The sequence below is a fragment of the Accipiter gentilis genome, chromosome 2 (genome assembly GCF_929443795.1).
Source record: "Accipiter gentilis chromosome 2, bAccGen1.1, whole genome shotgun sequence".
NCBI lineage: Eukaryota > Metazoa > Chordata > Aves > Accipitriformes > Accipitridae > Astur > Astur gentilis.
In genome coordinates this window covers 21,658,621-21,686,288 of record NC_064881.1, presented here as the reverse complement: position 1 = coordinate 21,686,288, position 27,668 = coordinate 21,658,621, and the positions used below count along the sequence as shown (strand labels likewise).

General features: G+C 39.0%; 1 protein-coding gene across 2 annotated transcripts; it reads left to right on the top strand.

The window, feature by feature from the left end:
- The first annotated feature begins 674 nt into the window (after nt 1–674).
- Nucleotides 675–27,668, top strand: PEX2 (peroxisomal biogenesis factor 2). 2 transcript variants are annotated; one of them, XM_049823336.1, is made up of 2 exons: nt 675–2,741; nt 23,045–27,668. In XM_049823336.1, exon 2 carries the CDS (start codon nt 23,064–23,066, stop codon nt 23,976–23,978), a length of 915 nt encoding a protein of 304 aa, XP_049679293.1. In that variant the 5' UTR covers nt 675–2,741; nt 23,045–23,063; the 3' UTR covers nt 23,979–27,668. The 2 variants fall into 2 exon arrangements, with proteins under 2 accessions (XP_049679293.1, XP_049679304.1); XM_049823347.1 differs by lacking the exon at nt 675–2,741 and adding an exon at nt 2,968–3,330.

The window sequence follows — 27,668 nt, the reverse complement described above, 5'->3', positions numbered from 1 at the left end:
GTCAGCTGCATCTGGAGTGTCAGGTCAAAACACAGGTAAGAGGCTGGAGAACAACCTCACACCTAGAAAGCATGGCCCCCAGAGACAGTGACAACATCAGCCCCACCAAGAAATAGCACACTGCTTCAGTCTTGAGTTGCAGGTCTTCTATTGCCTTTCTCTGGTATGCCCATGTCACACGCTCTCACTTCACAAGATTTTTAAATGCTGCCATAACTTTTTACAGTGCCCTGCACAAGGAATTGTTTTTCTTTATTTCTAGTTCAAATACTCAGTGATAAATAAATGATAACAAACAGAAGATTAATTCAATGATTCAATTAAACGAATTACTCCTCAGAAGAAATAAATGATTGCCTTTTTTTTTTTTCCAAAAACCTTGATGTGGTAGACAATATAAACATTTGGGGGTGATTTTTTTTTCCTTTATTAGTAGTCATAAGCCTTCTACTACAATGTCTTTCTGTAAAGCAAATGAGCTGTCCTAGCTCAAAATATAAAGTTACCTCATTTTGCTTAAAATGTAGTTTTCATATAAAAAGATCTAAACCCCATTTTGTGAAATTAGCCATGTGAATTAGACTTATTCACTTCAAACAGTTCTTCTGAAAGAGGAATTACTCATTGTAACAAAGTTAGGCATCTGTTTTGAAGATGCTTTACCATTGTAAAAAATGACATGTAAATATTCAACCAAACTGTTCTTTCAAGCTCATAATATTCATGGAGGGCTGTATCCTGTTTTGTGACACCACAAGTAGTCCAGACTGCTACTCAATTTCTTGGCTGTGAATTACACAAAAATGGTATAGAATCTATCAACACGTGCCCATGGAATGCCCCCACAGCCTCCTTAGCACAGATAACCTCAGCAAGGTATCTGAAGAACTGGTGATGCAGGATGTTTTTCTGAGTACCATGGCGTTGCTGTTTCTTTGCCTGATTGTTTGCTGATCAGTGGTGGATGGGCGGTTCTGTATATTGCAAAATGTGTGAGAAATTGCTTTTGGATGGCCTTGCAGTTTCTGGGCCACCCCAGATGAACCCCCACTGAAGAAGATAAGGACTTTAACCCTTTTAGGTAATGTAGTTTACAAGTATCCATGTGAATTACGTCAAAATGTAAGCACAGATAACAGAAGCACTAACGAGCATTCTTTAAGATAAGATATATCAAACATGCAGAGGATCACACTACGCAGAATCATCTGAGAAGAGTCAAGTAATGGACAAATGAGGAAGATATGGAAGACCACCAGAGGACTCCTGAAGACCACCAGAGACCTTCAATGCGCCTGCGTAAAAGACATTTGCATATGCTAATAGTTTCCCCGGAAAACTAATAAATATGTATAATATTTCTCAGAAATCCAGTGAATATGTATGTAGAACACGTACTTAACCTGCACATTTAGGCGTGACAGTGTGCACGATAAGTGGAGCGATCCCCCGTACACCCAGCGCTACAATAAAGAATGCCTGCTTTCTAAAACTCCAAAATCGAGTCAAGAGTTTCTTCGACCGGCTTTTTCGGTATCACTGGGAGCCTTGATGTCACCTGTGAATCTGTATTCATAAGCACACCAAAACTAAACCTAGTTACTCTTTGGAAATAAATAAATCACTATTTGAATATCTTTTAATTTTTATGTTTAATAAACAATGTAGATTCCTCTCAAGCTGTTCAGCCACATTTTAGAGTTCCCTTTAATTTTCTTTCTAGAATCGTAGTAGTCAACTTTCCAATGCAGTTTTCCCCACCAAAGCATGTAATGCATTCAAATAACTCCTTCTCAGTCACCTAAAGCACTTTGGGACCCGTGAGGAAGGACTTGGCTGTCACGAACGCCCGCAACCAACCGATCAACCACGCATCAAACAGCGCTGGAGTAAAGCTGCTTCAGAAATACCTGCCTGCAGCACCCACAGGCTCCTGCCACATTTCCTCCCTCGTCTGCTCAGTTTCTCCTCTCACAGCGCTACGAATCCTGTCAGTAAACGCTACATAAGCCCCTCGTCCCCCACGGGCCGCGGCTGCACCCCAGGCTGCCCTCGACTCCAAGCTGCTCGGCCTCGCCACCCCCGCACCACCTTCGGTGACCAACCCGCCCCGAATCGAGCCGGGAGCCCTTCCACCGCCACACGGGCGGCAAGGGCGAGCAGAAGCCGCTGCTGGCGCTTGCCGAGCTGAAGACGGCGACACCGCAGCTCCCCTTCCACCGGGACGCTCGACCGCTCGCAGGGCCCAGGACGCACGCGCTGCCCGGCGGCCCCCCGCTCGGCCTCAGCCCGCTCCCCCACACGCGGCCCGGCCGCCCCGCCTCCTGCCTCTGCCATTGGCTCCCCATCCTCACCCCGAGCCACCGATTTGCTCTGCGGCACGTCAGTCAAATAGCCGCGCCGTTCACCCTGGCACGGGTGCCGTCCCGGCAGCCCTTCTAGTGCGTCCTCTCGATCTCCCAGAGTACTTCCTGCAGAGCCACTCTAGGCGGTTACCTCCGGTGACTGTGGTTTGTGCCGCAGCCGCTCTAGGCAGCAGGAGCCAGCTCTATGACCTGGCGGGGCCTGGCCGGTGGGACGGTGCCCGCCGGTGGGACGGTGCCCGGGGGCGACAGCCGGGTGGCGGACGGGAGAGTCCCCGGGGCGGCCCGAGGAGGCTCCGTCCGCGCAGGCCTTCATTAGGAGGCTCGAGGCAGAGCCCGTCGCTCCCGTACCCCTGCGGAGGCCCGGCGGCGGCGCAGGTCAGTCGGGGCGTGACGGGACGGGACGCGGCGCGGTGCTGCCGGCCTTCCCGGCGAGCGGGACGGCGGCGGGCGGTGCTGCAGCTGCTGCTGCCGCCGCCGTGCGGGGGCTGCTGCCGGAGCCGCGGCCCTCGACGGAGCGCGGCCAGGCAGCTCCCGCGGCCCGGCAGGCTCGGGGCGGCTGGCCGGGGCGCGGCGGCAGGCCCGCAGGGCCGGCGGGGCAGCCCCTCTGGGGCAGCCCCGGGCGCTCCTCCAGGCTCTGCTTGTGAAAAAAACCCCAACTTGTGTTTCGCCTCACGCTCCCTCCGGGCGCCTCAGTGCCGTGAGTCCCGCTGCCGTTCTCTTCTCCGGTGGCGTGCCTCGGTATGCAAAGAGACCGCCAGGTTTCCAGCTAGGCCCAGGGTGTAAGGTGAGAAAGGACGGAGCCTGGTAACGCGTGCTCTGTGGAGAGGAAAGGGCATAATTTTCAGGCAGAGGCATCTGTTACTCTGAATTGTTATTCTGATGCCAGCTGAGGGAGCGAACCAGTTACAGACCTCCAGAGGTCTTTCCTGTGACTGCCTGCTGTAGGCGACAAGGCTTCCTACAGGTCCTGCCAGCTAAAGGTGACAGTGGCTTCTCTCCACTTTCTGTTAATCCAGTTTTGTGCAGCCTGTAAGTGTAAATAACAAACCGTTAGCGTGCCACAAAATTAATGTGGATTTAGTTTGAGTGGGCAATGTGTTTTGGCAGAGGGATGATTCCCGGTTATGATAATAGTCCATACTGAAAACCACAGCACTGTATGTTACTTCCAATCCCTAAGTGTATTTCACCTGTCAGTGAGAGGGAAGTATTCACCATGGTCAAAGATGAAGTATGGCCAGTTTATAGTAAAATCTGATTCAGAAATATTTAGCCATTTGTTTGATTTTACTGGAAGTTAGTGAATTCTTGTCTAACTTCTTTGGAGTCATCATTAATATGCAGTTCAGCAACAGGCACTGATAAAGTTTTCACTTTAAGACTAATACTATTTTTATTCTTTATGAAGATCTATTTTATCAGTGCTTTCTTCTACAAACTTTTTTACTTTAAAAAGTTTCTTTAAAAAGTTTGCTTCAGTTTCTACTAATCAGCAGTTTGGTTTTTACTTCCTGGCTGTCCATTATCACTAGTTTATCTAATGAAGTGATTAGTAGGAAAACAGCTGAAAGTGTCATTGCTGGGATGTGAACTAGAGTAGCAAATAAACTATTAGGGGGAGTAACGAGTCACTTTTTTTTTTTTTTTTTTCCAGTTTGTTCATTCTGCATGAAGTCATCAATTTCAGTTAATTGCTCTGGAGTTAGAGGGATAACTTCACACCTATGAGATGTATAAATGAACTTGTTAAAAAGGCTTTTTTCATTCCTTTTAGTAAAAATGGAATAAACCATTAGGGCATATAATTGAGAGTATTGGAGGGATTTGATACTTACATTTTAATTTTTCTGGAATTTACTATGGAAATAGATGATCACGTCAGTCAGTATGGGAACACCTACTGTGGTCGCTAATGCTCTAGTGCTAGTTGCTAGTAAGGTTACTTTTTGGAGTTAAAAAGCTATATTCTCCACAAACTCGCTCTTTGGAGAGAACAGCTCACCGCTTGTATCTAGTGATGTATGTGGAGAAAAAATAGTGCTGTGCATGAGAGATTACACCATGAATAGGCTAGTTCAAACTATTTTCAGTTTTCTGTAAAAAAAAAAAATCCTTCTAATATTTTTCTATCCTATACACTGCAGTGATGTTTTGAAAATAACTTGTCTTTTGAGTAAATCAGATATTATTTTTATTGCTAAAAATTGTCAGAAGTTTGTGTCTGCCTGTGCAAACGTATTCTTCAGAAAGCAGCATTATTATTTTTTTATTTCTAAAAATCCTAGTATTTTAATAGCTTATTCATTTATGCTTTAATTACTGAGTAGAGTCAGTGAATTGGAAAGTGGAATACATTTAAAGCTGTTGTCTAGGAAGGTTTGCAAGGATCTTATATTTACATTCTCTTGGCTACTTATCTGGGTTGTATTGTGAGAGGCTGAAAGAGGCAGGGTGTTTGGGTATTTTTAATAAGTGACGATTTATGCACACATATATATATTTAAAAAACCCCAATGTTATATGTCTTTATAGGTTTTTAAAGTAAGAATTGAGTATGTTTATTGAGTACAGAGCATAATGAAATTGCATTAATCTGGGGCCAAGGCAGCTGAAATAACTCTTTGCTTAGTTCTTCCTCTATTTGTAAGTCCTCTTAACTTCTAGGCCTGCCTTGGTTCAGACTTGTGTTTTTTTATTTGTTGAGATTATCCTTTTCACCAAATGAAGAAAATCAGTTCCCGTTAAAGCTTTAGTGAAACTTTCAATGATGCTATAATTGAGTAAACAATTATAAATTAGACATTGGTCTGCATGAGTGGCAAAGTATTTTTTACTTATGTTAGAAATGTTAAAAACTGTAAAGTAGTACTGGTGAACTTACATGTATCTGAATCAGCTCATGCTTAAGTCTCTCATGGCTACCCTTAGAACTCTTAGTACAGCAGTAAAAGCATATAAAATATCATCCTCTAAATTTTTTTTTTTAAAGTTTAATTTTCAGGTAATGGGCCTTCAGATGCATTATGAATCCACCTGCTGATTAAAAGGCTGACAGGTAGCTGGAATGGTATGCCCCAGTTCATGTTGGTGGATTAGTAACGATTAAGCTAGGTATATGGAGTGTCTGTTTTGTGCAAGGAGGGTGTTTAGATTTGGAAGGGATTTTTTTTGTTTGAGAGCTCTTTGTGTTTGTCTCCTATTAGATTATTTCATTTTCCCCCCACCTCAAGACTGTAAGTATAATTTCTTTTATTAGAGAAGGTAGTGACTCACAGAAAGGTTTTGATGCTCGCTGTGATTCAGGACATGTAGGAAGCAAATGTTCTTGTGATGACTAAATAAAACTCAATTAAAGCTTGCAAACAGGTATTGATAGTATATAAAGACTTCGTTAGACCCTTCATAGAATAGAATGGGAAAGGTAATTTCTATACTCTGATAGTTTGTGACACAGTTGCTAATCCAAGGACCTCCATTTGTGCTTTGACATCAAATGCTGCTGTGCAAGTCAAGAAAGTCATTTGATCTTCTGTGTTTAATCTTTTATAGTCTTTAAAAGTGGCACTTCTGAAAATTGCTAAAGACTGCTACCCAGAGAATATTTGGAAAGGAAGGAAACAAGTTTATGACTATATACTATCAATACAAAAAAGTATATTGTAAAATAAATGAGTCTTCAAGTTGTAAATAATCAAGGGGTAGGGAGTGTTGTCTGAATTATTAACATATATCTGGATATAGCAATGAAGCACATGGTCTTTCAGGGAAAAAAACCATTTAATTACATATTCAGAATGGGAGAGAGTGAGAATGTCTTTCCTTTTCCTATTTTTTTAAACATATGAAAGTCATTTCAAAGCTATGAGGTTCAGGGTAGGGGGAAAGAAAGCAGGGAGGAGATGAACAGATGTCTGCAGAAAAACTAGCAGTAAATTAAACAGTAGACAAATCAGTCAACAATTTGAAGTTATAATGTAAGTACCTTATTACCTATGTGCTGTATTTCTGTACTGGTTGTAATGACCTACTCTTAAAAAAAAAAAACAACCAAACACCAAAAAAAAAAAAAAATCCCAACCAACTTCAGTAAATTAATTTGTAAGCATGGTGTGCTTGAAGAAGAAGAAAAATAAGATAAGAAGAAGAAACAAACATGAATAAGCTTTTAAATTGAAAGATAGCTCTGTATTTAATAAGAAATGTTCTTCATATATTACCAATAAGCTCATTCTGGATTAACGTCAGTCTAACTGAGAATAAGATATATTCTATTACTTTATTTTTAATATTTGACTTCTAAAGCTTTTTAGATATTTAATGATTTTTGGGGCAGAGAGTTTTTTTTGAAGATTCTCAAAGTAATACTTCTTTTTTAAAAAAGAAGTTCAGCATGTTTGTTTGTTCCAGTTTAGCTCATGTCTCCTTTAAGCTATATGGTCCCTGGTAGAAACTAATTTAATTATTTCTTAGTCAGTTACTGATACTAGTGCCTGCTTTCTCTGAGAGCCTGGTTTAGGTATTAGAAAGCAAGATCATTGCCTTGGTGTTCAGGAGAACAGACTCTGGCCTCTTCAGGGATGTGCTTGGAAGAATCCTATGTGATGAGGCCCTGGAGAGGTGCAGGAAAGCTGGTTGATATTCAAGGATCACCTCCTCAGAGCTCAAGAGCAGTCCAGCCCAGCAAGTAGGAAGTCAGGCAAAAATGCCAGCAGTCCTGCATGGGTGAACAAGGAGCTCATCACAAAACTCAGACATAAAAAGGACGCATGCAGAAGCAGGGACAGGTAACCTGGGAAGAGTATGAAGGCAGTGTCTAGGCATGCAGAGATGTGATTAGGAAAGTCAAAGCCTGCCTAGAGTTGAACCTGGTGAGGGATGTCAAAGGCAAAAAGAAGTGCTTCTGTAAATACATCAGTAGCATAAGGATGACTAGGGAAAATGTGAGATCACTGCTGAATGAGACAGGGGCTCTGGTGATGTGGGACATGGAAAAGGCTGAGATGCTGAAGGCATTCTTCACCACCTCCTCTATTTGCAAAGACCTTCAGGAATTGTAGAACCCAGGGGAAAGTCTGGAGCAGGGAAGATGTATGCTTGGTGGAAGAGATTTGGGTCAGAGAATATTTAGGTAAACTGGACATATATAAGGCTCTGGGCACTGATGGGATGCACCTGTGAGTGCTGAGGGAGCTGGCTGATATCACTATGAGGATGCTCTTGATAATACTTGATTGATCATGGATACTGGGAGAAGTGCCTGAAGACTGGAGGAAAGCCAATGTCACTCCTAACTTCAAAAGGGCAAGAAGTACCCAGGGAACTACAGGCTGATCACCTCACCTTGATCCCCAAGAAGGATGGAAGGTGATGGAGCAGCTAATCCTGGAAACAATTTCCAGACACATTAAAGACAAGAAAGTGATCAGGAGTAGTCAACATGAATTCACCAAGGGGAAGTCATTCTTGACCAACCTGGTAACTTTCTACGATGAAATGACTGGCTTGGTAGATGAGGGGAGGGCAGTAGATAATTGTTTCAGTAAGGCTTTCAACACTGTCTCCTGTGACATCCTCATAGAGAAGCTGATGAAGTATGGGCTGGGTGAGCAGACAGTGAGGTCAATATAAAACTTGCTGAACAGTTGAGCCCTGGGGGTGGTGATCAATGGTGCAAAGCCTAGTTGGAGGCTAGTAACTAGTGGTGTACCCCAGGGGTCAATATGGAGTCTGATCCCATTTAACATCTTTATTAATGATCTGGATGATGGGGCAGAATGCACCCTCAGCAAGTTTGCTGATGACACAAAACTGGGAAGAGTAGCTGATAGGTCAGAGGGTTGTGCTGCCATCCAGAGGGACCCTGACAGCCTGGAGAAATGGGCTGACAGGAACCTCACGAAGTTCAAGAAGAGGAAGTGCAAAGTCCTGCACCTGGGGAAGATCAGTCCCATGCCTTGGTGTCTGCTGGGTGGCATCCATCTGGAAAGGAACTTTGGAGAAAAGTCCCTGGGGGTCCTGGTGGACACCAAGTTCAAAATGAGCCAGCAATGTGCCCTTGTGGTGAAGAAGGCCAATGGTATCCTGGGCTGCATTAGGAGGAGTGTTGCCAGCAGATCAAGGGAGGTGGTTGAGGGCCCTCTCCCTCTCCTCAGCAGTGGTGAGGCCATGTCTGGAGTACTGTGTCCAGTTCTGGGCTCCCCAGTATAGGTGAGGCCTGGACATACTGGAGAGCCCAATGAAGGGCCACAAAGTTGTTAAAGGAACTGAAGCATGGTACCTTTGAGGAAAGGCTGAGAGAGCTGGGACTGTTCAGCCTGGAGAAGCGATGCCTCAGGGTGGTCTTATCAATGGCTATAAATACCTGAAAGGAAGGTGTACAGAGGACGGAGCCAGGTTCTTTTCAGTGGTGCAAAGTGCCAGGACCAGAGGCAGTGGGCCCACACAAATGCAGGAGGTTCCCTCTGCACATCAGGAAACACTTTTTCACTGTGAGGGTGACCGAGTACTGGCACAGGTTGCTCAGAGAGGCTGTGGAGTCTCCCGCCTTAGAGATATTCAAAAGCTGTCTGGACATGGTCCTGGGCAGCTGGCTCCAGATAGCCCTGCTTGAGCAAGTGGGGATTGGACTTTATAAGCTTACAATAAAACACACTGATCCTTTTCTGCTTGTTCCTATTATCACATTTATAAAAAATAAAAAGGAGGGGGTAACAGTCAACTCTGAAATTCTCTCCTTTTCTTCCTTCTTTTTTTTTTTTTTTTAAGTAGTATTTGGCAACCCACCAGTGGACTTTCACACACATACTTTGGGAAACTCAAGAGGGGGAAGCTGCTCTGTACTACTTTAGAATTACTGCAAAAAAAGACCTCTTAGCCAGCAAGCATAGAGAGGCATATTTTTCTTTAAATCCCAACCAACTCTATTCTATAAATATTGTGAAGTGTCTGTTGGGCCTTCATATCATAAGTACATTTAACTCTCTACAAATGTATTAGCCTTATACATATGTTTAGTATATACTAAACTGAACAACTCATAAAATATGAAAAGGCTGTATTTGCATTTGTATGTAATGTATGCAGTTAGAAGATGATAATTTTGTCAATTAAAATAAGTCTTTCACTAGAATACCCTAATGTAAATTTCTTCCTAGCAAGGTCTGGTTTCCAAATGTTAACTTTCCAGGAACATCTGAATTCACGCAGTGTTTTAGAGCATGCAGAGAGCAAATTTAAACTTCCAACCTACATGCGGGTAAGTTGTGTATTACTAAAAATGTGAATAGACTCAAACTCACTGTGTTGCTGCTGCAGCTGATGATCACAGGCCCTACAACTTGTTACATCTCTTGGACTGCAGCAGAACGTTACTTCAGTATGGTGTTTTTAAGCAAGCTGCTTATGCTGTTTTGGGGGTTTTCTTGTTGGGGTTTTTTTTGGGGGGTGGATAGGGTTGCTCCCCGCCCCCCCCCCCCCCCCCCCCCGGCTTGAGACCTAATAGAGTATATACTTTTTCACATAGACCAGTGAAGGGAGGAAGAGAAAAGGTATGATGCTACAACTCTCAGTTTAACTAACTAGTATGCTCTCAACATCAGCTATTCCACAGCACTCCCTGTACTATCCAAGTAGTAAAGTTAGAAGCAGTGAATTAAAAAAAAAAGGTGTGTTCTGCTAAAAAGCTGCAGGCTCATGAGTCAGATTGTGCTGTACATGGACAGAGAAGGTAACAGGCTCTCTGTCCTGCAGTTTCTCAGATGAGCTAAATGGTCCCTGTGGCCATGCATCTAACCTACATCTACAAGCATTGTCATTTCACATCTAAACTTTACAAAAACCTTCAGCAGGAGGAGAACAGAAAGGATGCTATGTCTTTGTAATGTGCCTTGTGGAGATGGTGGTAGGGTTTTTTGGTTTGGAGGTGGAATGCAAGAAATTTGGAAGTCTAAGACTATTTCAGACTGTTTTCAAAAGGAAACTAAATGTAGCTTTTTCAGAGGAAGAGAGGGTTAAAAAATAAAGAAAAAAATTGTGAGATGGAGGAAAAAGATGACAAATACATGATATGGGAAGAGAGGAATTATGGCAATGGTGTAACTCTTGATTCAAGGTTGACCCTGACTGGGTCTGGGTACTTCCTTCTTTCCCTGCAAGAGAGGACCTGTGGAGGTTTTTGGCCTTTAGAAGTAAGTTGAATCACTCCTAATATTCATTGTGTTTGTATCAGTAGCTGCTTGGGAACAACCTCTCTAAAAATGCTGTCTCTGCCACTGCTTATTTCCACTGTCTCCATTTTTGTTAGTATTGGCAGTGGGGTTGGAAAAGAAAGAAAATCTGAATTTAAATTCTAAGAAAACTTGAAAAATACTTTAAAAAATAATATTCAAAAACAATATTATTAATTCTGTAAGCAGAGGAGCTGACAGAAGATATCACAGGAGGGGGCTGGCAAGGAGAAAGGAACTTTTAGTGGAAAGGAAATTAATATAAGACCATGACACTGTGGGGCATAACTAAATCATGAAGGGGAATTCACGTTGGAATTGCAGAGGGTTTGTAGAAGCTGTCACAGTGTACAGCTCAGGCTGCCTAGTAAGGAAATTATTATCCCTCTTCTAAACTGTTACTTGTAATATGTGTGTGCAGCTGTGCCAGTGGATTCTAAAATGCTAATGAAGTTATAGGATTGAAGAGAGTGTGGTGAAAGCATATCAGTCTTCCCTTGTGTGCTTAAAGTTACCATAATTACCAAGTAATAAAACTGTCAAGATTTGGGGACACTGAGCACATCTAATTTTCCCAGCATCCCTATTAGTCACTGTGTATGCCAAACATTTCAAAGTACAATCATATCAAAAAGGTAAGAGTGGGGAGGAATTGCATAGTGTTACTTATTTAAACAGAATAGCCTCTTACCTGCAAGTCTGTATGAGTCCTACGGTGAACCTGTAGAAATAATTATTCTTTTTCTTTCTTTTCATTTTTGAAAGACAGCAAAAAGTTTCATTATTTGTATTTAGTGTTGTAGTGTTATCCTTGCACATTCAGCATGTTGGGTTTGAAGACCATATGAACAGTTCTAGTCAAATGAAAGGCTTGGCTTTCTATCTTGCTATTGCCTCGTGGCAGATGTGAGAGTATGATGCTGAGATGCAAAGGCAGCCAGTTTCATGACTACCTTTTTTTTCCTGGCCCTGATGCTGCTCTTACTGGTACTGCACATGTCTTACCTGATGTTATGGTGACCTGATTGTGTACTAAATCTGCAGAAAAACAAATTTAAACAGGTCTGTCTTCTGCCATTTTAACATGCAAGAACAGTTCAGTAGAGGGTCAAATGAGTGTTGGTGCTAGTCTGTGAGGAAAGGTGGCAATACACAGTTGAAGGAAGATAGGAGGGAGTGACCGTAGCTGTCAGAAATTACATCAGCTTATGGTTCTGTAGAACACAAGCCTAAGAAGTGAGACGTATGCGTCAGGTAAAGTACTGTTCTTTATCCTTTCACCAGTTCAGAGTTCTTGATTATAATTAGATAAAATTATTTGTAAGTTATGCCGTATAATACAAGGCCAAAACTTAAAACTGACAGTGAACAGACTTGTATTTTTATTGATGCAGGGCCTTCTTGGCTCTAACATATGAATATATACAGTCTGTAACAATGTTGTTTTTACATAAAGTCCTACTTTTGGTACAGATGTGGACAGAGATTAATTATGAGTTAGCTATGCATTTAGGACAGATTTTACCTTTCTCATCTAGTAAGTGTTTCTAATAAAAGGTTAAAGGACTTTATGTTCCTGCAGCGCAGGACTTGGATCAGCAGTATTACACTTGCATATCACTGAATATTCATGACTCTGCAGTTGGTATGCATATGTATGTAAAAAGGAAGAAAGTTGGAATAAAATCTGCACAACGACTGTGTTTCACAAGTTATGAGCGTAAGGTGTTTAATGCAAAATTTCAGGGTTCTGTCATCTGTGGTAAATTGTATCAGAGTATATAGAACAGGCATTGCTTCTGAATGCCTTCTACATATCTTCTTAATCTTTATTCTGGCATCTCCATATCTATCTAGTGATCCATTCATATGGATCAGACACGTAGGAGCAGAACAGAAACACAGAGCTGTTAAATGGGCATTTAAGCTAGATGACTTTTTTTAGGTAGTTCCAAATGGAAGAAAGGTAAGGAGGGGCATGGAAAAGATGCATAAAATTGGGATTGATGCTGTGCTTGACAAATACGGCTATGTGAGGTACAGTGCCCTTACAACAGTGAAAAGCAGGTATTGTATATGTCACAAGGCATAAGGCTAACTTTTCAGGCAAGTACCAGTAACCAGTAAATGAAGAGTTATGGCCATAACTGCCTACAGTGTGCTCACAAGCGTGCATTCATGTTCTGTCTTCGAACCATTCCGAAATGGAGCTGCATACCTCTGCCACCATGTGATGTTTCCTTTACACAAAGGATGGCATAGGTACTAGGCTTTACATCCTTTTCACTTTTACATGTGCAATGCAATAGAACTTTCAGTTATCCATCCTTATACCAGAACCTCATATCCTCATCATAATTAAAATCTTTTGAAATGCAAGGGTCTCCCTGTCATCTGCTGATGCTATCATCAACATTTGAGACCTACATTTATAACACAAGGGATCTTTATCTTTCCCATGCTCTTACACGTCCTGATACTGGTTTAGTCAGAGATGTTGCCCCTTCCCTGCAATGGGCTGTTCATTCCTGGTTAACCATCACAGTCACAACTCTGCTGAACTACTCCAACCAAACCCACTGCCATTTTGATTCAGAAACAGTAAATGTAAGGCACTTCTCCAGATAATTGCCATTACCTAATTCCTAAGAAAAAGAGTCAATATTGTGTTTCGGGCATATATTTTGACTCTTTATCTTAGTGTTCAAGGGTTTTTTTGAACCATGTTTTTTGGAAAGCCTGAAGTTACAACGCAGCTTTGTTTTGTTAAGCATTTGGGGTTTTAGCACTGATTTAATTAAAAGGAACAGCAGCTAGATTTCATTTAGTTTAGCAGAGAATGGGAATTTACAAGCAGATTTGACACATCCCTTTAGGGATGAGTTTGCAATTTGCCATACTAAGGAGAGGGATGCCAAAAGGAGGAAGGAAATAAGATGAGGGAAGAAGTAGAATGGGATATGGGATAAAGAAGAATGGTGATTGAACATATGACTTTTTACATGCTTATCTTCCTATTCATTCTAATAAATGAAAATTAGGGCCATATCCAAAAAGTTGGTAGGGTTATGCTATCTCTGGCTTTTATGCTATGGGGAATACAAATGTACTTTGAGCTTTTGTAGCCTTAAATTTAACATCACAAATTTTAAAAAGTAGTATTTTAAATAGTAGCTATGCAGTAATTAGTCTATTGGATCTAGTTGTTTGCATCTAATAATCTGTCTTTTAAGAGTGCTGACTGATCACAAATTCTTCTGAAGTCAGTGGGAGCTTTTAGCATTCAGAGTATCTTTAACAGTGGCCAATAATAGTCTTGGCTGCTAGAATTCATTGAGAGAATGTATTACACTGATGCGGAATTTTCAGTTTCCATCAAATACTGACAGAAATGACTGATGTACAGCTTCTAACAGTGCAGCACTTTCCTACTGCTCTTCATTACTGTTGTATCAGTTCTGGCTCTTCGGAGCTGGTTTTGATTTTGTAACTTGAAGCCCTAATATTTTGACTCTGGCAGGTAGTTTATGGAAGATGAATCAATGAGCTATCGTTATGTTCTCTTGCTGTCTCCAGGCATTCAGCAGTGGCTGATCTCTTGTATCCCATTTTATGAAATCTAAGTTTACTGAGTTAAAGTTGGAAAAGCAACCTGTGATTTGAATGTATTTGTGTCTTGTTCTTAGTCTTCAGACATCAAATGTAACTAGCATTTAGGATTCTGGGATTTGTTGCTAGTTGCTTACTCATTCTTCTTGGTGAAAATCTTAATTTCATCTATGGGATTGATTTGTTACACAGTCAGTCATTCAGTGTTTTCCTTTACTTTGTCTATTTTGAGAAATAGTCCTGCCTCCCAGGAATATAAGAAATAAATAATATTTTCTGTGATGGCAGTGTATTACTGGTTTTTCAATTAGTGTTAGTAGTTATTCCAAATGGTAAAAGAATCAGTTTATGTTCTTTACAAAATGATAGGTATTTAGCTGAAGTATATAGAAATCCAGACAGTAATACAAACACAATCTTTTGTAAGGTTATTTGAGGTAATGATATAGTGATAAGTTAATTTTACAGTGATTAAGAGACAACACAGTTGGGGCTCCCAGTTAGACTTTGATCTGAGGATATTTCTCTCTACACTTGATGAGCAAGAAAGAGATGAGAATTAATGGTAAGACATGAGGCTTTGAGCGGCTGGGGTCCAGGTTCTGTGTTTTATGATGAGAGCTGATGTAAAGGAAGATTTTTAAAATTAACTGGATACATATAATTTGATTTCTCATCTATAAAGTTTATTGATTTCAAATTGACATCTAAATATCCTTTGCTATTGAGAATAACTGAAAAGAACAGTTAAAAGGAATACATTTTCACCAAAAAAAAAACCCAAACAAACCAAAAACCACAAAGCCAACTCAAAAAAATCCCCCTTCACACTTAAAAAAAAAAACCTCAACATTCTTGTGGGTAGAAAGATAGTTTTCTTTGCTATCTGTTGATATCCTAACTTCATGAACATAAAAGGAGGAATAGTAGACTACAGGTATGCCTTGTGCTCTCTCTCACACCCAGTATGGCAACACTGAAGGCACAATACCAAATGCATTGTAGCTCCTGAAGAAAAGAGGAGCTGTGTGTTAGTGATATTCTCTCCAGAGAGGGTATGATTCCTAGCATGCCCACCACATAGTACTTCCCCCCTTCCTGGGCCATAGGTTTGAATGCTGGGACTTGGCAGAATCTAGTCTGTTGAAAAGGCTAAAAAATGGCTATGTTTAATGTATGTCCTGTTATTTCTTTGTGTAGGGATAGTTTATAACAATAAACTAAAATAATAATGAATGTTAAAGAGACCTGATATATCAGGAATTCTTCAGTGGCCTGGAAATGAGAAGAGTTGTCCAGGCAAAAATATTGCAACATGATTAGTGATGAATGTATTTACTTCATACTTAAAGCGATATATTGTGACCTGCTACTTTCATAAAATTAATCTTAGACAAAACATAAGAGTGGAGCTAAAGCACAGAAAGAATAGCCTAAGGAATCTTAATATAGATGAGCTCAAGTGGCAAATCCTAATAAAATTCATCCTAGAATGATTGAGGAATTAGGTACCACTAATTTTATATATTTATTAATTTATTTATGCATGCATTTATTTTATTTAATGTCTCAGAGGGTGAAAATAGCCAGTGAAATGGGTTTGTGTGTGCGTGTTTGTGTCTCTTTATCCTTCTGTTAAGAGAATTATTGAACCTGTCAGTTTCAATTCCAAATAAAGATTCATGAGTAAATAGTTTAGCAATTAATTTGTATCTAAAAATGCACAGAGGAGAGATTGTAAAACAGCCAGTATAGTTTGACATGGTCCGTTCGTAAGAAACCTCAGTCTGTTTCTCCTCTTAGAAAGGATGGCAAACTTAGTAAGTAAGAGGAAGACTTAGGTAAATACAGCTTGCTTTTAATAAAGTCTTTTTCCCTACATAAGCAAGCTAAGGAAACATTATATCAATACTATCTCCATTAGATGCTGATATTATCAGCATCAAGTTGAAAAATTGCCTTTACAGAGTAATTATCTATAGTACCCTGTCAAGATGAAAAGGCATTAATGAGTTGGCTGATTGAAGAGAACACATACGCTTAGAAAAGTTACTGATGATACTAAGTGGGAGAGGGGTTGAAAGTTTTGCTGGTTTTTTTATAGTTTTTTTGTTTTGTTTTGTTTTTCTTTGTTTTGAACGTAAGATCTGAATCCAAAGTACTTTTGATGAATGTGGAGAGAATCTGTGAAATCAACAAGATGAAAAGCAGTGCAGGCAAGTATGAAGCACTGCATTTAAGAGGAAAAACTCAAATACATGAATACAAAACAGGAAATAACTATTCAGAGAGAAAAATGACAGAAAAAGATCTGACGATATAGTAGACCTCAGGGTAAATACTAACTATGCTGCTTGACAAAAGTAGGGCTTTTTTTTTTTTTGGAGGATCATACCAGGCAAGTTGTAGGAAAGAAGACATTGTCTAGTTTGACAAATCTTCTATATGTAGTTGGTCCCCTCACATGCCTCACTGCTTTTTCCTCTTGAGAAGATGCAGACAAACTGGAAATTCTTCTCCATTGTTGTTGTTTTCTCTTGTGGAATGAAAACCATGTTTATTTGTAATAAGGATGCTTTAGATTGAATATGAGAAAAAGATTCTTTGTAATTATAAGGGTGATGAAACACTGGAACAGACTACCTAGTGTAGAATCAGCTTTCTTGGTAGTTAAATATCTGTCAAGATATTCTTGAGTCTGTGTTCATGCTGAGGTAGGACTAGGTAGTCTCTTGCAGTCCATTCCATCTCTGCATAAGTACAATGCTCAGACTACATGTTTTGGCTGCACAGAAGAGATTATCTAAAATAGTTAAATCATGAACTCTGTGAAGTGAATAGGTGTTCTACTTCTTGCATCCTAAATGCAATTTTAAGTTAGAGCAGTAAGTAACGAAGTTCACTTCTTACTTAATAAAATATATTTTTATTTGGGTTCCCAGAAAGTGTTTTGACACATCATACTTAAAAATATTTTGAAGCTTCTGCATATAATGTATGTCTGTCTATCTTATAATGCTATCTTATAATGATTATGCTAGAAAAGCAGGGAATTGCAGTAGCACTGAGACAGTAGAAACCCCTTGATTACTCATCCACAGTGGAATAGTCCTGTGGAAAAAATGGCAACCTGGAGGTTACTTGGATTTGTATATTTCTTTAGGCAAAGTTTACAGACCTGTAAATTTAAATGTAGAATTTTTGTGGGCAGAATGAATTGACAAATATGCCTGATGGTAATACATCTCATAGGGATAGTCTCAGAACAGGTCAATAATAATGCTTATATTGATAGCAGCAATGCAGGAGATGTTACTTGGTATTATAGCTAAAATCCATGTTATCTCCTTAATCATAATTACATTAATATTGACAGGCTGTTGACAATACTCACATTACTATTGATAGATTTCTGTCAATAACATGTTTCCAAATAAAATATATTCATTCATAATTTGTACAATGCTCAATAACAGCACTAACATGTACCAGAAGAAATTCCTCTTTCCCTGGTGATACATGATAATTATTTTTTTTTCGTTGCACAGTGTGCTGTAGAAGCAGGATTGTTCATTTGTTTACTTAAAACAAACAAACAAACAACAGGCAAACTATAGGTTATTTAAGAAAGAATTGTTCTGTGCTTTTGTTTTTTATGGGAGGCAATTTTTTTTTATATGCAATATCTTGTGACAGTGTAAAATCAGGGGAGAACCTTTCAAGTAGTAGTCTTTAGTGTTCTGCCTTAAAGTGTATTCATGTAACAAGTTAATCGCATGTAGAGTTTATTATGTATCTTCACCTGATTTTTGACTGTTCAATTCTGATCACATAAGCTAAGCCTTATGGCATCCTTAACTGAGCGTTGATATTTGTCTCATTACTGGGTCTACAATTCTGAGTTCTTAAGTTTAAAAAAAATTAAATTAGACCAAATAAGAGACTTAAAACAGTAAGGACATGACAAATATAATGTAATGCAGAAACATGGAGGAAAACCAGCATTCTCTTTATAGTCTGTATAGCTCAGGAGACTATGGAATGCAAAAATAATGTTAAAAAGTACAAGTTAAATGTCTTGACACTTACAGGCTGTGTTTATTACGTAGTTTTAAAAGAGAATATTTCTCATTTATTCCTACTCTAAGACCACAATTTGTGAAAATAGTACAAGCTGAAAAATCTTAACAAATTTCTGAAAGGATTTTGTATAGAGGAAGTAATTTTAAAAGGGAAAACTTAATTATCATTTATTTATTCTTTATTTATTAGCACCTGAAAAAACATGGACACCATAGACAGAAAATATAATGACAATTCCCTACTGTAGCAAAATAGAGATTAGAATTTAGGTCTCTTCTCTCAAAGAAACAGTTGCTGTTAGCCAGATCATTAGGACATTTGCAGACATTTTTCATAGGAAAATACAGATTTCAAACTTTTCCTGTAATGTTTTCTGTGGGAAGTATCTACCCTATAAGTGCAGTAAAATCTTAAATCAGTTTGGAAGTAAGCATAGGGTTTAGCAGAACACTTCAGCCTACAGTAAGGTAACAGTAAGCACACTGAAATGTGCTTACACGTTAAAATCAAAGCTATATGGATATAATCTTCAAGTAACTTGCAGGGTCTAGTTAACAGCCATGGCCTATGGCAATCTTTCAGTGATCTTAGCAACAAAGAACTTCAGAACAATGCCCAGTTTTTATTGCTTAAATTGAGAATGCTTACCTAAGTGTTCATCAAAAAAAAAGCTTTGCTTACATAGGAATATTACAAGCATAATTTAAAAGATTTTAAAGGAGTACATCTTTATAATTGATTGCTTATGTTTTTTGGCTGATATTATTTTTTTCATATAGTTTGTATAAAAGTGACTTCAAAGTTGAATCAATCTGCTAGTCGGTAATTCAGGAAGAAACATTAAATATGTCACAGTTAAGCTATATATGGTGTTGATTCTAATTTTTTTAAAAGGAGACTTGTTGGATTTTGCAAGATTTCAAAGGTTAACAAACAGTGGTTGGACTTGTTGGTTCAAAAGCAGTTCCCATTTTCTGTGTACGAAGTTCCTACCCACACTGACAGATACACTGAAGTTACTTCCTTCAAGTAAAGTTCTATAAAGGATCATGGATATGAAAAAGATGTGTATTGTCACAAATCAGTTAGATCTTACAATGAGGCGTGTACAAATTTTTGGGAAGATCAAGTTCTGGGGAAGATCTTTATGACATCTAGCCCATCCTCCTGTGAAAACTGGGGATAAATTCAATTCTAGAACAGGTAGCTTAGGGCATTGTTTGGTCAAGTTTAAGAATCTCCAGGGATGGAGATTTCACAGTCCCTGTAGATAAACTTCCGGTTTCCTTATGTCCAATTGGAATTTCTCAAGTAGCAACTTACCAGTTGCCTCTCTTTTTCACTGAATCTCACGGAAAGGTCTGACTTAATCTTCTCTGTAACCTTTAGGTAGTGGAAGATTACTATTAGATCACTTCTTAGCTGCCTTTTCTTCAAGTTGAACAATCTGAGTTCCTTCAAGCTCTCCTCATATATCAGGTGTTGGGGCTCCCTAATGGTATTAGTGGCTGGACTCTTTTCAGTTTGTTGACATTTCTTTTGTAGTATTGATAGAAAAGAGGCAAAACTGGATGTAGTGTCCCAGGTGCAGACTCACCAATGCCAAGTAGATAGGAATAAGCACATCCTTCAGTCTGCTAGCTATACATGTGCTAAGGCACTCCAGTAGGCATTTTTGCCACAAGGATGCAATGATGACTTGGGTTCAGCTTGCTGCCTGCCAGAATGCCCAAGTCCTTTTTTGCAAAGCAGCTATGCAGTCAGTCAGTTGCGTAATTAATGGTCAATCGTAATCCTGTGTATTTGACAGATTTTCCTTGAACTTCAGAAGGTTCCTGATGACCCTTTCCTCACTTGCTGAGGTTTCTTAAAATAATCTGGCTATATTGGGTGGGGGAGGAGGAGGGGGAGGGGGAGGGGGAAGTCTGCACAGATTTAGCCTACCTTATTTATGAGAAATCTCCAACAGCAATTTCTCATAGTACTTGGGATAATGGAAGACAGCTGGAAAAGATGTTGTAAAATGGTTTCAGTAGATGGATCAAGGAAGCTGTTTGATAAGATGTCCCTTTCAAATAACTTCAGGATTTTGAAAGGGGATTTTTGTGTATTGGGAGTTGTATAGAACACAAGTAGGAGGGTAACTAAAATGAGTAGAATGGAGTGAAATGAGTAGAAGGGACTCAGGTGTTACCAGAAGTGAAGAAAACGCTAGACTTGTAGGGGTTACGAGTGAATAGCACTAAACCAGTGATAGGTTCCAGAGCAGTTGGTTATCAGAGGCTGTGGTTCCTAAAATGGTAGTGGGATGAGAAGATGAGGGGTAGGAGGGTGGATAGTCATTGGAGCTGGAGTTTTTGAAGTGATACAGCAATATCCAGTAAGGGTTGAACTGATCCTTTGATCACAAGGCAGAGGAGGTAAGTTATTGGGATGATAGGGGATAGTGCTTTCCAGCCACACTTCCTGTGCTTTGGTGCTTACTACAGAAAAAACAGAAGTGTGAGTGAGACAGGCTTGGGCATACTGCCTTTGTATACCCTTGTATACTGGCCTGTCAGGCCAGTGCAGGTTGGTGCGATGAACCCCATAGCTTTTTGCCCAGAGGAGGTGGCCTTATACTGCCTTCAGCCATATTTTGCTTGCTAATGAGGAAGGCAGAGCTTAAAGAAACTGAGTGGACCTATTGTATGCCCTAGCCATGTAGCCAGTCTTAGTTAATTGAAAACTACTGTTGTACACCATGCATTAAGAACATGGTGTTAACTTTCCATGATATTTTCCTTATAGACATGACCAATTACAGGTGTAGAAAACAGCAGGAATGCTACAAATAATGTTTTATACTGGGTTTTAAAACTTTTGGTGCAGTCTGTTTCAGCAAACGGTTATTGGTTTAGAGGGATTTTTATTTTTTTTTTTAGTATTCTTAGCATCATTAGCAACCATTCCCATGTAGGATCCTATACAGCATCTTTTATTCAAAGCAGTCTTGTGTTACAGCAGGTTTTCCTCTTACGAATAAGGATTTGCAGTACCTTCTTCTGTACTTTCTCCAGACGGCTGTTAACCCTTGCTTGTCTGCAAAGAATCTGATTTAGAAAGTGATATATGTTGCATACTATCTGAAATATACCACTTCTCCTAAATCACTTTGAGTTTTTTATGTGGACTAAAGGAACCAGAAATCAGTTACCCCACAATTTTGCATTACTGAGGCATTATCCATATTTTGCTCTTGCAATTTATTGCATTTATTTTCTTAGTCACAGAATTCCAGATAAAATAACATTTAAACCAAGCAATTTTAAAAAATATTTTTTTTCTCTGTAATGCTTGAACAAGAAGAGTATACATTTGTTCAAGTTGCTAGTATACATTAATCATCTTGCCAGGAAATGTGTTATATGACAAGTACCACAATCTCACACCTGTCAAAAGACTCTAGAAAATATATGCAGGCTTCAGTGATGTACTTTATGATAATTTATGTCTGAATGCTGAATATTTCTCTAATATCATATAATGATTCTTCTCTAAACTAAACAAATCACTGCCTTTATTTAGCAAGTTTTATCATTCCCACCTTAATTTTCATCCATATCTTTCTGTATGTAATCCTTAAATTCATTAGTATTTCTCAGATTTTACTTTCAGCTGCCGCTACTGAAGTATTCATGTGGCAATATTTTCTATGCACCCCACTGTTCTGTTCTAGGTTTTAGTTAGTATGTTCATTTTCTCTATTTCTCCATAAAACACCATAAAGTTCTACAATTCTTGTTTCTGGTCTTCTGTTTTAAGGTCCAATTGAATATTACAGTTATGCCCAGCAATATTTTTTCTTAAATTTATTGTCCTGGTTTCGGCTGGGATAGAGTTAACTGTCTTCCTAGTAGCTGGTACAGTGCTGTGTTTTGAGTTCAGTATGGGAAGAATGTTGATAACACACTGATGTTTTCAGTTGGTGCTCAGTAGTGTTTAGACTAAAGTCAAGGATTTTTCAGCTTCTCATGCCCAGCCAGCGAGAAAGCTGGAGGGGCACAAGAAGTTGGCACAGGACACAGCCAGGGCACCTGACCCAAATTGGCCTACGGGGTATTCCATACCATGGGATGTCCCATCTAGTATAAGAAAACAGGGAAGTGGGGGCAGGGAATCACCGCTGAGGGACTGGCGGGGTGTCGGTCGTCGGGTGGTGAGCAATTGCACCGCACATCATTTGTACATTCCAATCCTTTTATTACTACTGTTGTCATCTTATTAGTGTTATCATTATCATTATTAGTTTCTTCTTTTCTGTTCTATTAAACTGTTCTTATCTCAACCCACGAGTGTTACTTCTTTTCCCGACTTTTCTCCCCAATCCCACTGGGTGGGAGGGGAGTGAGTGAGCGGCTGCGTGATGCTTAGTTGCTGGCTGGGGTTAAACCATGACATTTATACAGTGAAATGTTAAATCTATGGAGTTTTCTAAATATCTGGAAGGTGTTAAACACTGTTCTATAACCAAATGCAAACGTTACTGTTTGTGAGAAATAGTCCAATATAGCTTATTTTTGAGATGAAATTTTATACTGTTAGTGTAAAGCTTCCTGAAAGGACTTGTAGCATATTAATAATGTATTAATACAGCATTCTGAAGCAGCTTTTTTGTTATTTTTTTGGTTACTGTTGGTATGTTACAACTTTGTTATCTTTAATAGGAATAGAAATAGGAAATGCTCCATTATACTAAAATTTATTTATGTTTATTCCTAGAAAGTGGTTTTGTGAAGAAATGGCCTCCAGCATTGGAAGTGAAAAGAGTGTGAATCCTGTGCTCAGAATAAGTCAACTTGATGCTCTTGAACTAAACAAAGCCCTGGAACAACTAGTGTGGTCCCAGTTTACCAGCTGTTTTCATGGATTTAAACCAGGCGTGTTGGCTCATTGTGAACCAGAAGTAAAAGCATTTTTATGGCTTGTATTATGGAGATTCACTATCTATTCCAAGAATGCAACTGTGGGACAGGCTATTCTGAATATTCATTACAAGAATAACTTATCTCAGACAGAGAAATACCAACCTCTGAGCAAACACCAGAAGTTATGGTATCTTATTTTCACTGTTGGTGGAAGGTGGTTGGAAGAAAGATGTTATGATTTATTTAGCAATCGTCAACTGCAATCATTCTGCAAAATTAAGAGTTATATTAACTTTGGAGCTGGACTTCTTAAACTCTGTGGACTTCTAAATTTTCTGATTTTTCTTCAGAAAGGAACATTTGCAACGCTTACAGAACGCATTCTAGGAATTAGGTCAGTTTTTTGCAAGCCGCAAAGTGTTCGGCAGGTAGGATTTGAATACATGAACAGGGAACTCTTGTGGCATGGCTTTGCTGAATTTCTGATCTATCTGCTACCACTTATTAATGTACAGAAACTAAAACTTAAAATTTCTTCTTGGTGTTTGCCTATTGCAGGTCTTCCCAATAGTGAAAACACATTAGCAGCTCACTGCAAGGAATGTTCACTATGTGGGGAATGGCCTACCATGCCTCATACTATAGGCTGTTTGCATGTTTTTTGTTACTACTGTATTAAAAGTAACTGTTTATTTGATATATATTTTACATGTCCTAAATGTGGGTCAGAGATGCACAGTCTTCAGCCACTGAAATATAAAATTGAAATGACAGAATTGCATGCCTGATATGAGGTTGCTTTGTTTTTATACTGTACATGAAATATTATGTTGAAGAGATTAATGGAAAAATTCAGAAATTATTGTAAACAGAAAGCTTAAAGATGGGTTTGGAGACCCTGTAATTTGTTGTAACATATGTCTTTACTGGTCTTATTTTTTTAATGAGTAACAGTGCCAACTTGCCTCTCTGAAGGAAAGAAAAAGGAGTTCACCAGCTCTTCTATTCTGTCAGGCTACTTGATACCAGTTTGGTACCCCTATCTTGTCAAGTCATTCCTTCTTAGATCTAGAGTCTGTCAGCCTACCACTTCCTAACTGCGTGCTATATACTTCCCTCAAAGATAAAGATGATGTCCAGTAAGCTTTTACCCATTTTGTGGATTTTCTCAAGTTTGTTGTAAAAGCTTCTGCCATTACCAACTTAGCTAGTAGATGGATTTAGTGGGAAAGTCATCCTTGTCATGCCTAAAGAATAATTTTAAATTTGAGTGTTTTGAATTTGAGTTCCCAGTGTGATGTTCCAGTGCAGAAAGGAAAGGTGTAAGATGAATTGTCATCTGAGCAGATTATTAATATTTTTCATCATAATCAGCCACCATAACCGGACATACTCTTTCTCTAACTCAGAATTGCTTTCTTATCAATAGACCATAGGCTTTAAGTGATCCATCTGGTAGACAGATAGATACTCTGTAGTTAACATGTGCCTACAGGAGATAAAATCACTTCCTGTGCAAATATACTGTACCTTCTAGACCTTCATGAGATGACTGAACTCATTTATTCAGTCAGCTATATGTCTGTGATCTTCAGTGAGGTATATGTGACTACCTCCCACTTCTTCCCTACAAAGCTGAGGGATGCAGTTCATACATTGGAATGTGGCCGCTGCCTCAGGTAACCCACATTATTCTGAGTCAGAGACACTGGAGAAAACTGTTTACTCACAAGATGCTGTCTTTGGGACTTGCCACTCTTTTTTTTTTGGTGTGGTTGAAGTGGGTGCCAAACCTCACTAATGGCTCACTACCACACAGAAAAATGATCAAACACAGTCATGTGCATGTAGACATTTAAAAAAAAAGGCAACTCTTCCTGGTTTTTACTATTTGCTTTCTCTGTTGGCTTTGCAATATTTTTACTATTCCCTGTTTTAACACTTTATCCATTTATTCTCTGACCTGGTTTTATAAGACTTGTATTTAAAGAAAAAAAAAATATTGCAGTCCTTTTTTTAACAGTAAGTCTTACCCAGAAATATCTCATTAACACAAAAATACATTGCATCCTTTTTTGGCTCTTAAATTTTCAAAAACTTATACAGTTAAATTGAGTAAATTACTTTATGGTGGCTGTGTTCTTGATTGGTTATCATAAATAATCAGTCCCAAAAATAGTATGGTAACAGTTCATCCAATATCTTTCATCTACTTTTATGAAATGGTTTATTAACATTCTTCAGTGTCTGATTAAAACAACCCACCAGCCTATTTGTTTGAAGGCCTTAAATTCTAGGTTTTGATCTTTAGAGTGACACACAGCGCTTTCATCTGATGCAATTAAATACAGTTAGCGGGTTTGTAAGTATCTTTGGGCAGCCCAAAACTTCATTAATTCCGCTACTGTTCTGTGAGTCAACAGAGACTTCAGAGCAACTGCGTCCAGATACTGTGCTGCAATGCATTATTTGCCATCAAATGTGTATATCAGCAGCCTGCCAAATTTGTTATTTGCCGTTGCAATTTGAACCAGCAGGTACAAATCTGTCTTTATTGGAAGTACAAAATGGGCAAGTCTGTTGGAGAATATCCTGGAATCACTTGCTGGTCCTGAAGTGATTCTGTGTGAATTGTCCTTCCACATCACTTAAGAGCTCTTTCCAAAGAAATGTATTAGCAGCCCTGACTTTGAAATTGTCTAAAGTCCCCAGAAAGGATCATCAGCATTTCTGCTACCTCTCTCTAACTATCTTAATTAAGATTTTTACATGTCCAAAATCCAGTGTTCGTAGTTTATAATCATAGCAGACCTTTGTTTCCTGTGCACGCTTCCTTCTGAAGTCACAGTGCAGTATTGTGTCAAAAGAGCATGGATTTTCTATATTGGACTCTGTTAGGTGTCATGTTCTTCTTATGTAGGAGTTAACTTAATTCGTGTTTAGAGAAGTTTCTTTTTCCTGAATATTAAAGAATGTTGTCTGTCTTTTTCATTCCACCTCTCTCTGTCCTGCTGTTTTGATTTACCTAAGCTGTATGAATTTCCTGAGGTTTGTTTTGTCTCTTGCAGCTTCATGCAGGTGAAATCCTAGTAAAATGTGTACTGTTTTTCATCCCTGTTACAGTATCAGTATGAAACCAATTTCCGGAAGTTTTGTACCTCTTGAACAACTATTTTCTGCTGGCTGTGCCATATTACACTTGGCTTCCCTGTTTTTCTTCTGGAATTGAACTTTTGATACTTAACTTACAGTGGCTTATATAGCAAAGCATCAGCCTACTACTGTAGTACCTCATTATCAGTGTGTTATGTTTGTAGCTCGTAGCACTGACCAAGTTTGTAAAGTCTATGTCTTATGGCATAAATAAACAGTTTGCATTACCCTGAGATTCTAGATCCTAAGGCATGGCTTTAATTCTTTTATTTTGCATGCAAGTAAGCAGGTACCATGCATCTCACAGAAATAGAAGGTTTGGGAAGAAAGTTGTTCCTTCTGTCAGATACAGAATTTTATCTTTTTGGTTTTTTAATCTACCATGTGGTGAAACCTTCGCTCAGCTGTAGTCACAACTCAGATTGATGAGACCAAGGTTTCAACTTATATATTGAAAAACTACTTGCTGCCAGGTTAGCTTTTTACAACTCCAAAGTCAATACTCAGCAGCTTCCTTATAGCATTGTTAAATTAAAAAATATACCTTTTTTTATATTGTGATTCTGTTTTGTTGTGTCTTGTGAGATATAAACTGCAGAAAAGTCTTACTTGAAGATATTACAGAAAAAAATAGATAATTTGTAGACTAATCAAAGGATAATTAATTTCACGTAGTAATTGCATTCATAATTTGTCCTCATAAGCATTAGATTTTCAGGTTAAAACTCTTACTGTAACAAAGGACTAAAATACATCTGGTGATGCTTCCTGCGGTAGAGGGAATAAAATTTATTTTGGAATGTTAATCTCTTGAGTAATTTTCTCTAAACAAAAGGGGTTTAGTGTTCATCTACCATGAGAATGTACTTCTGAGCAGTCATATGTGCATCAGTGAAAAAGATAAATGCCTAGAATTTAAGAAAGCTAAAGGACCAGAACTTTTATTCAGTCTTGGATAGGAGTGACAGCCCTCTATTAACAGCTTTATTTGTGCTCCGTTGTGTGTCTTTTGTGTGCTACATGTACGTTTTCATTGTATCAGAAATCAGAAAATGAAGCCATAACTGAAACAGACTAATTTATTAATAAACTTATTAGAAAACTTTTCATATCTTCATTTGAATGAGAATTACTACTTGTCACAAGGTGTGATTTTGGAGGCATTTAGGTGAAAGGAGTCAGAGAATGCTGATTCCTTGCTTCCACAAACCACCACCACTTGACCTACTCTAAGAGAGGTCTCATTTAAGTAATGTTATGGAAGAATTAAAAGCAGGAGTTTCAATATTCTGTAAAAGAAAGGAGAGGGATAGTATCTGATTTCT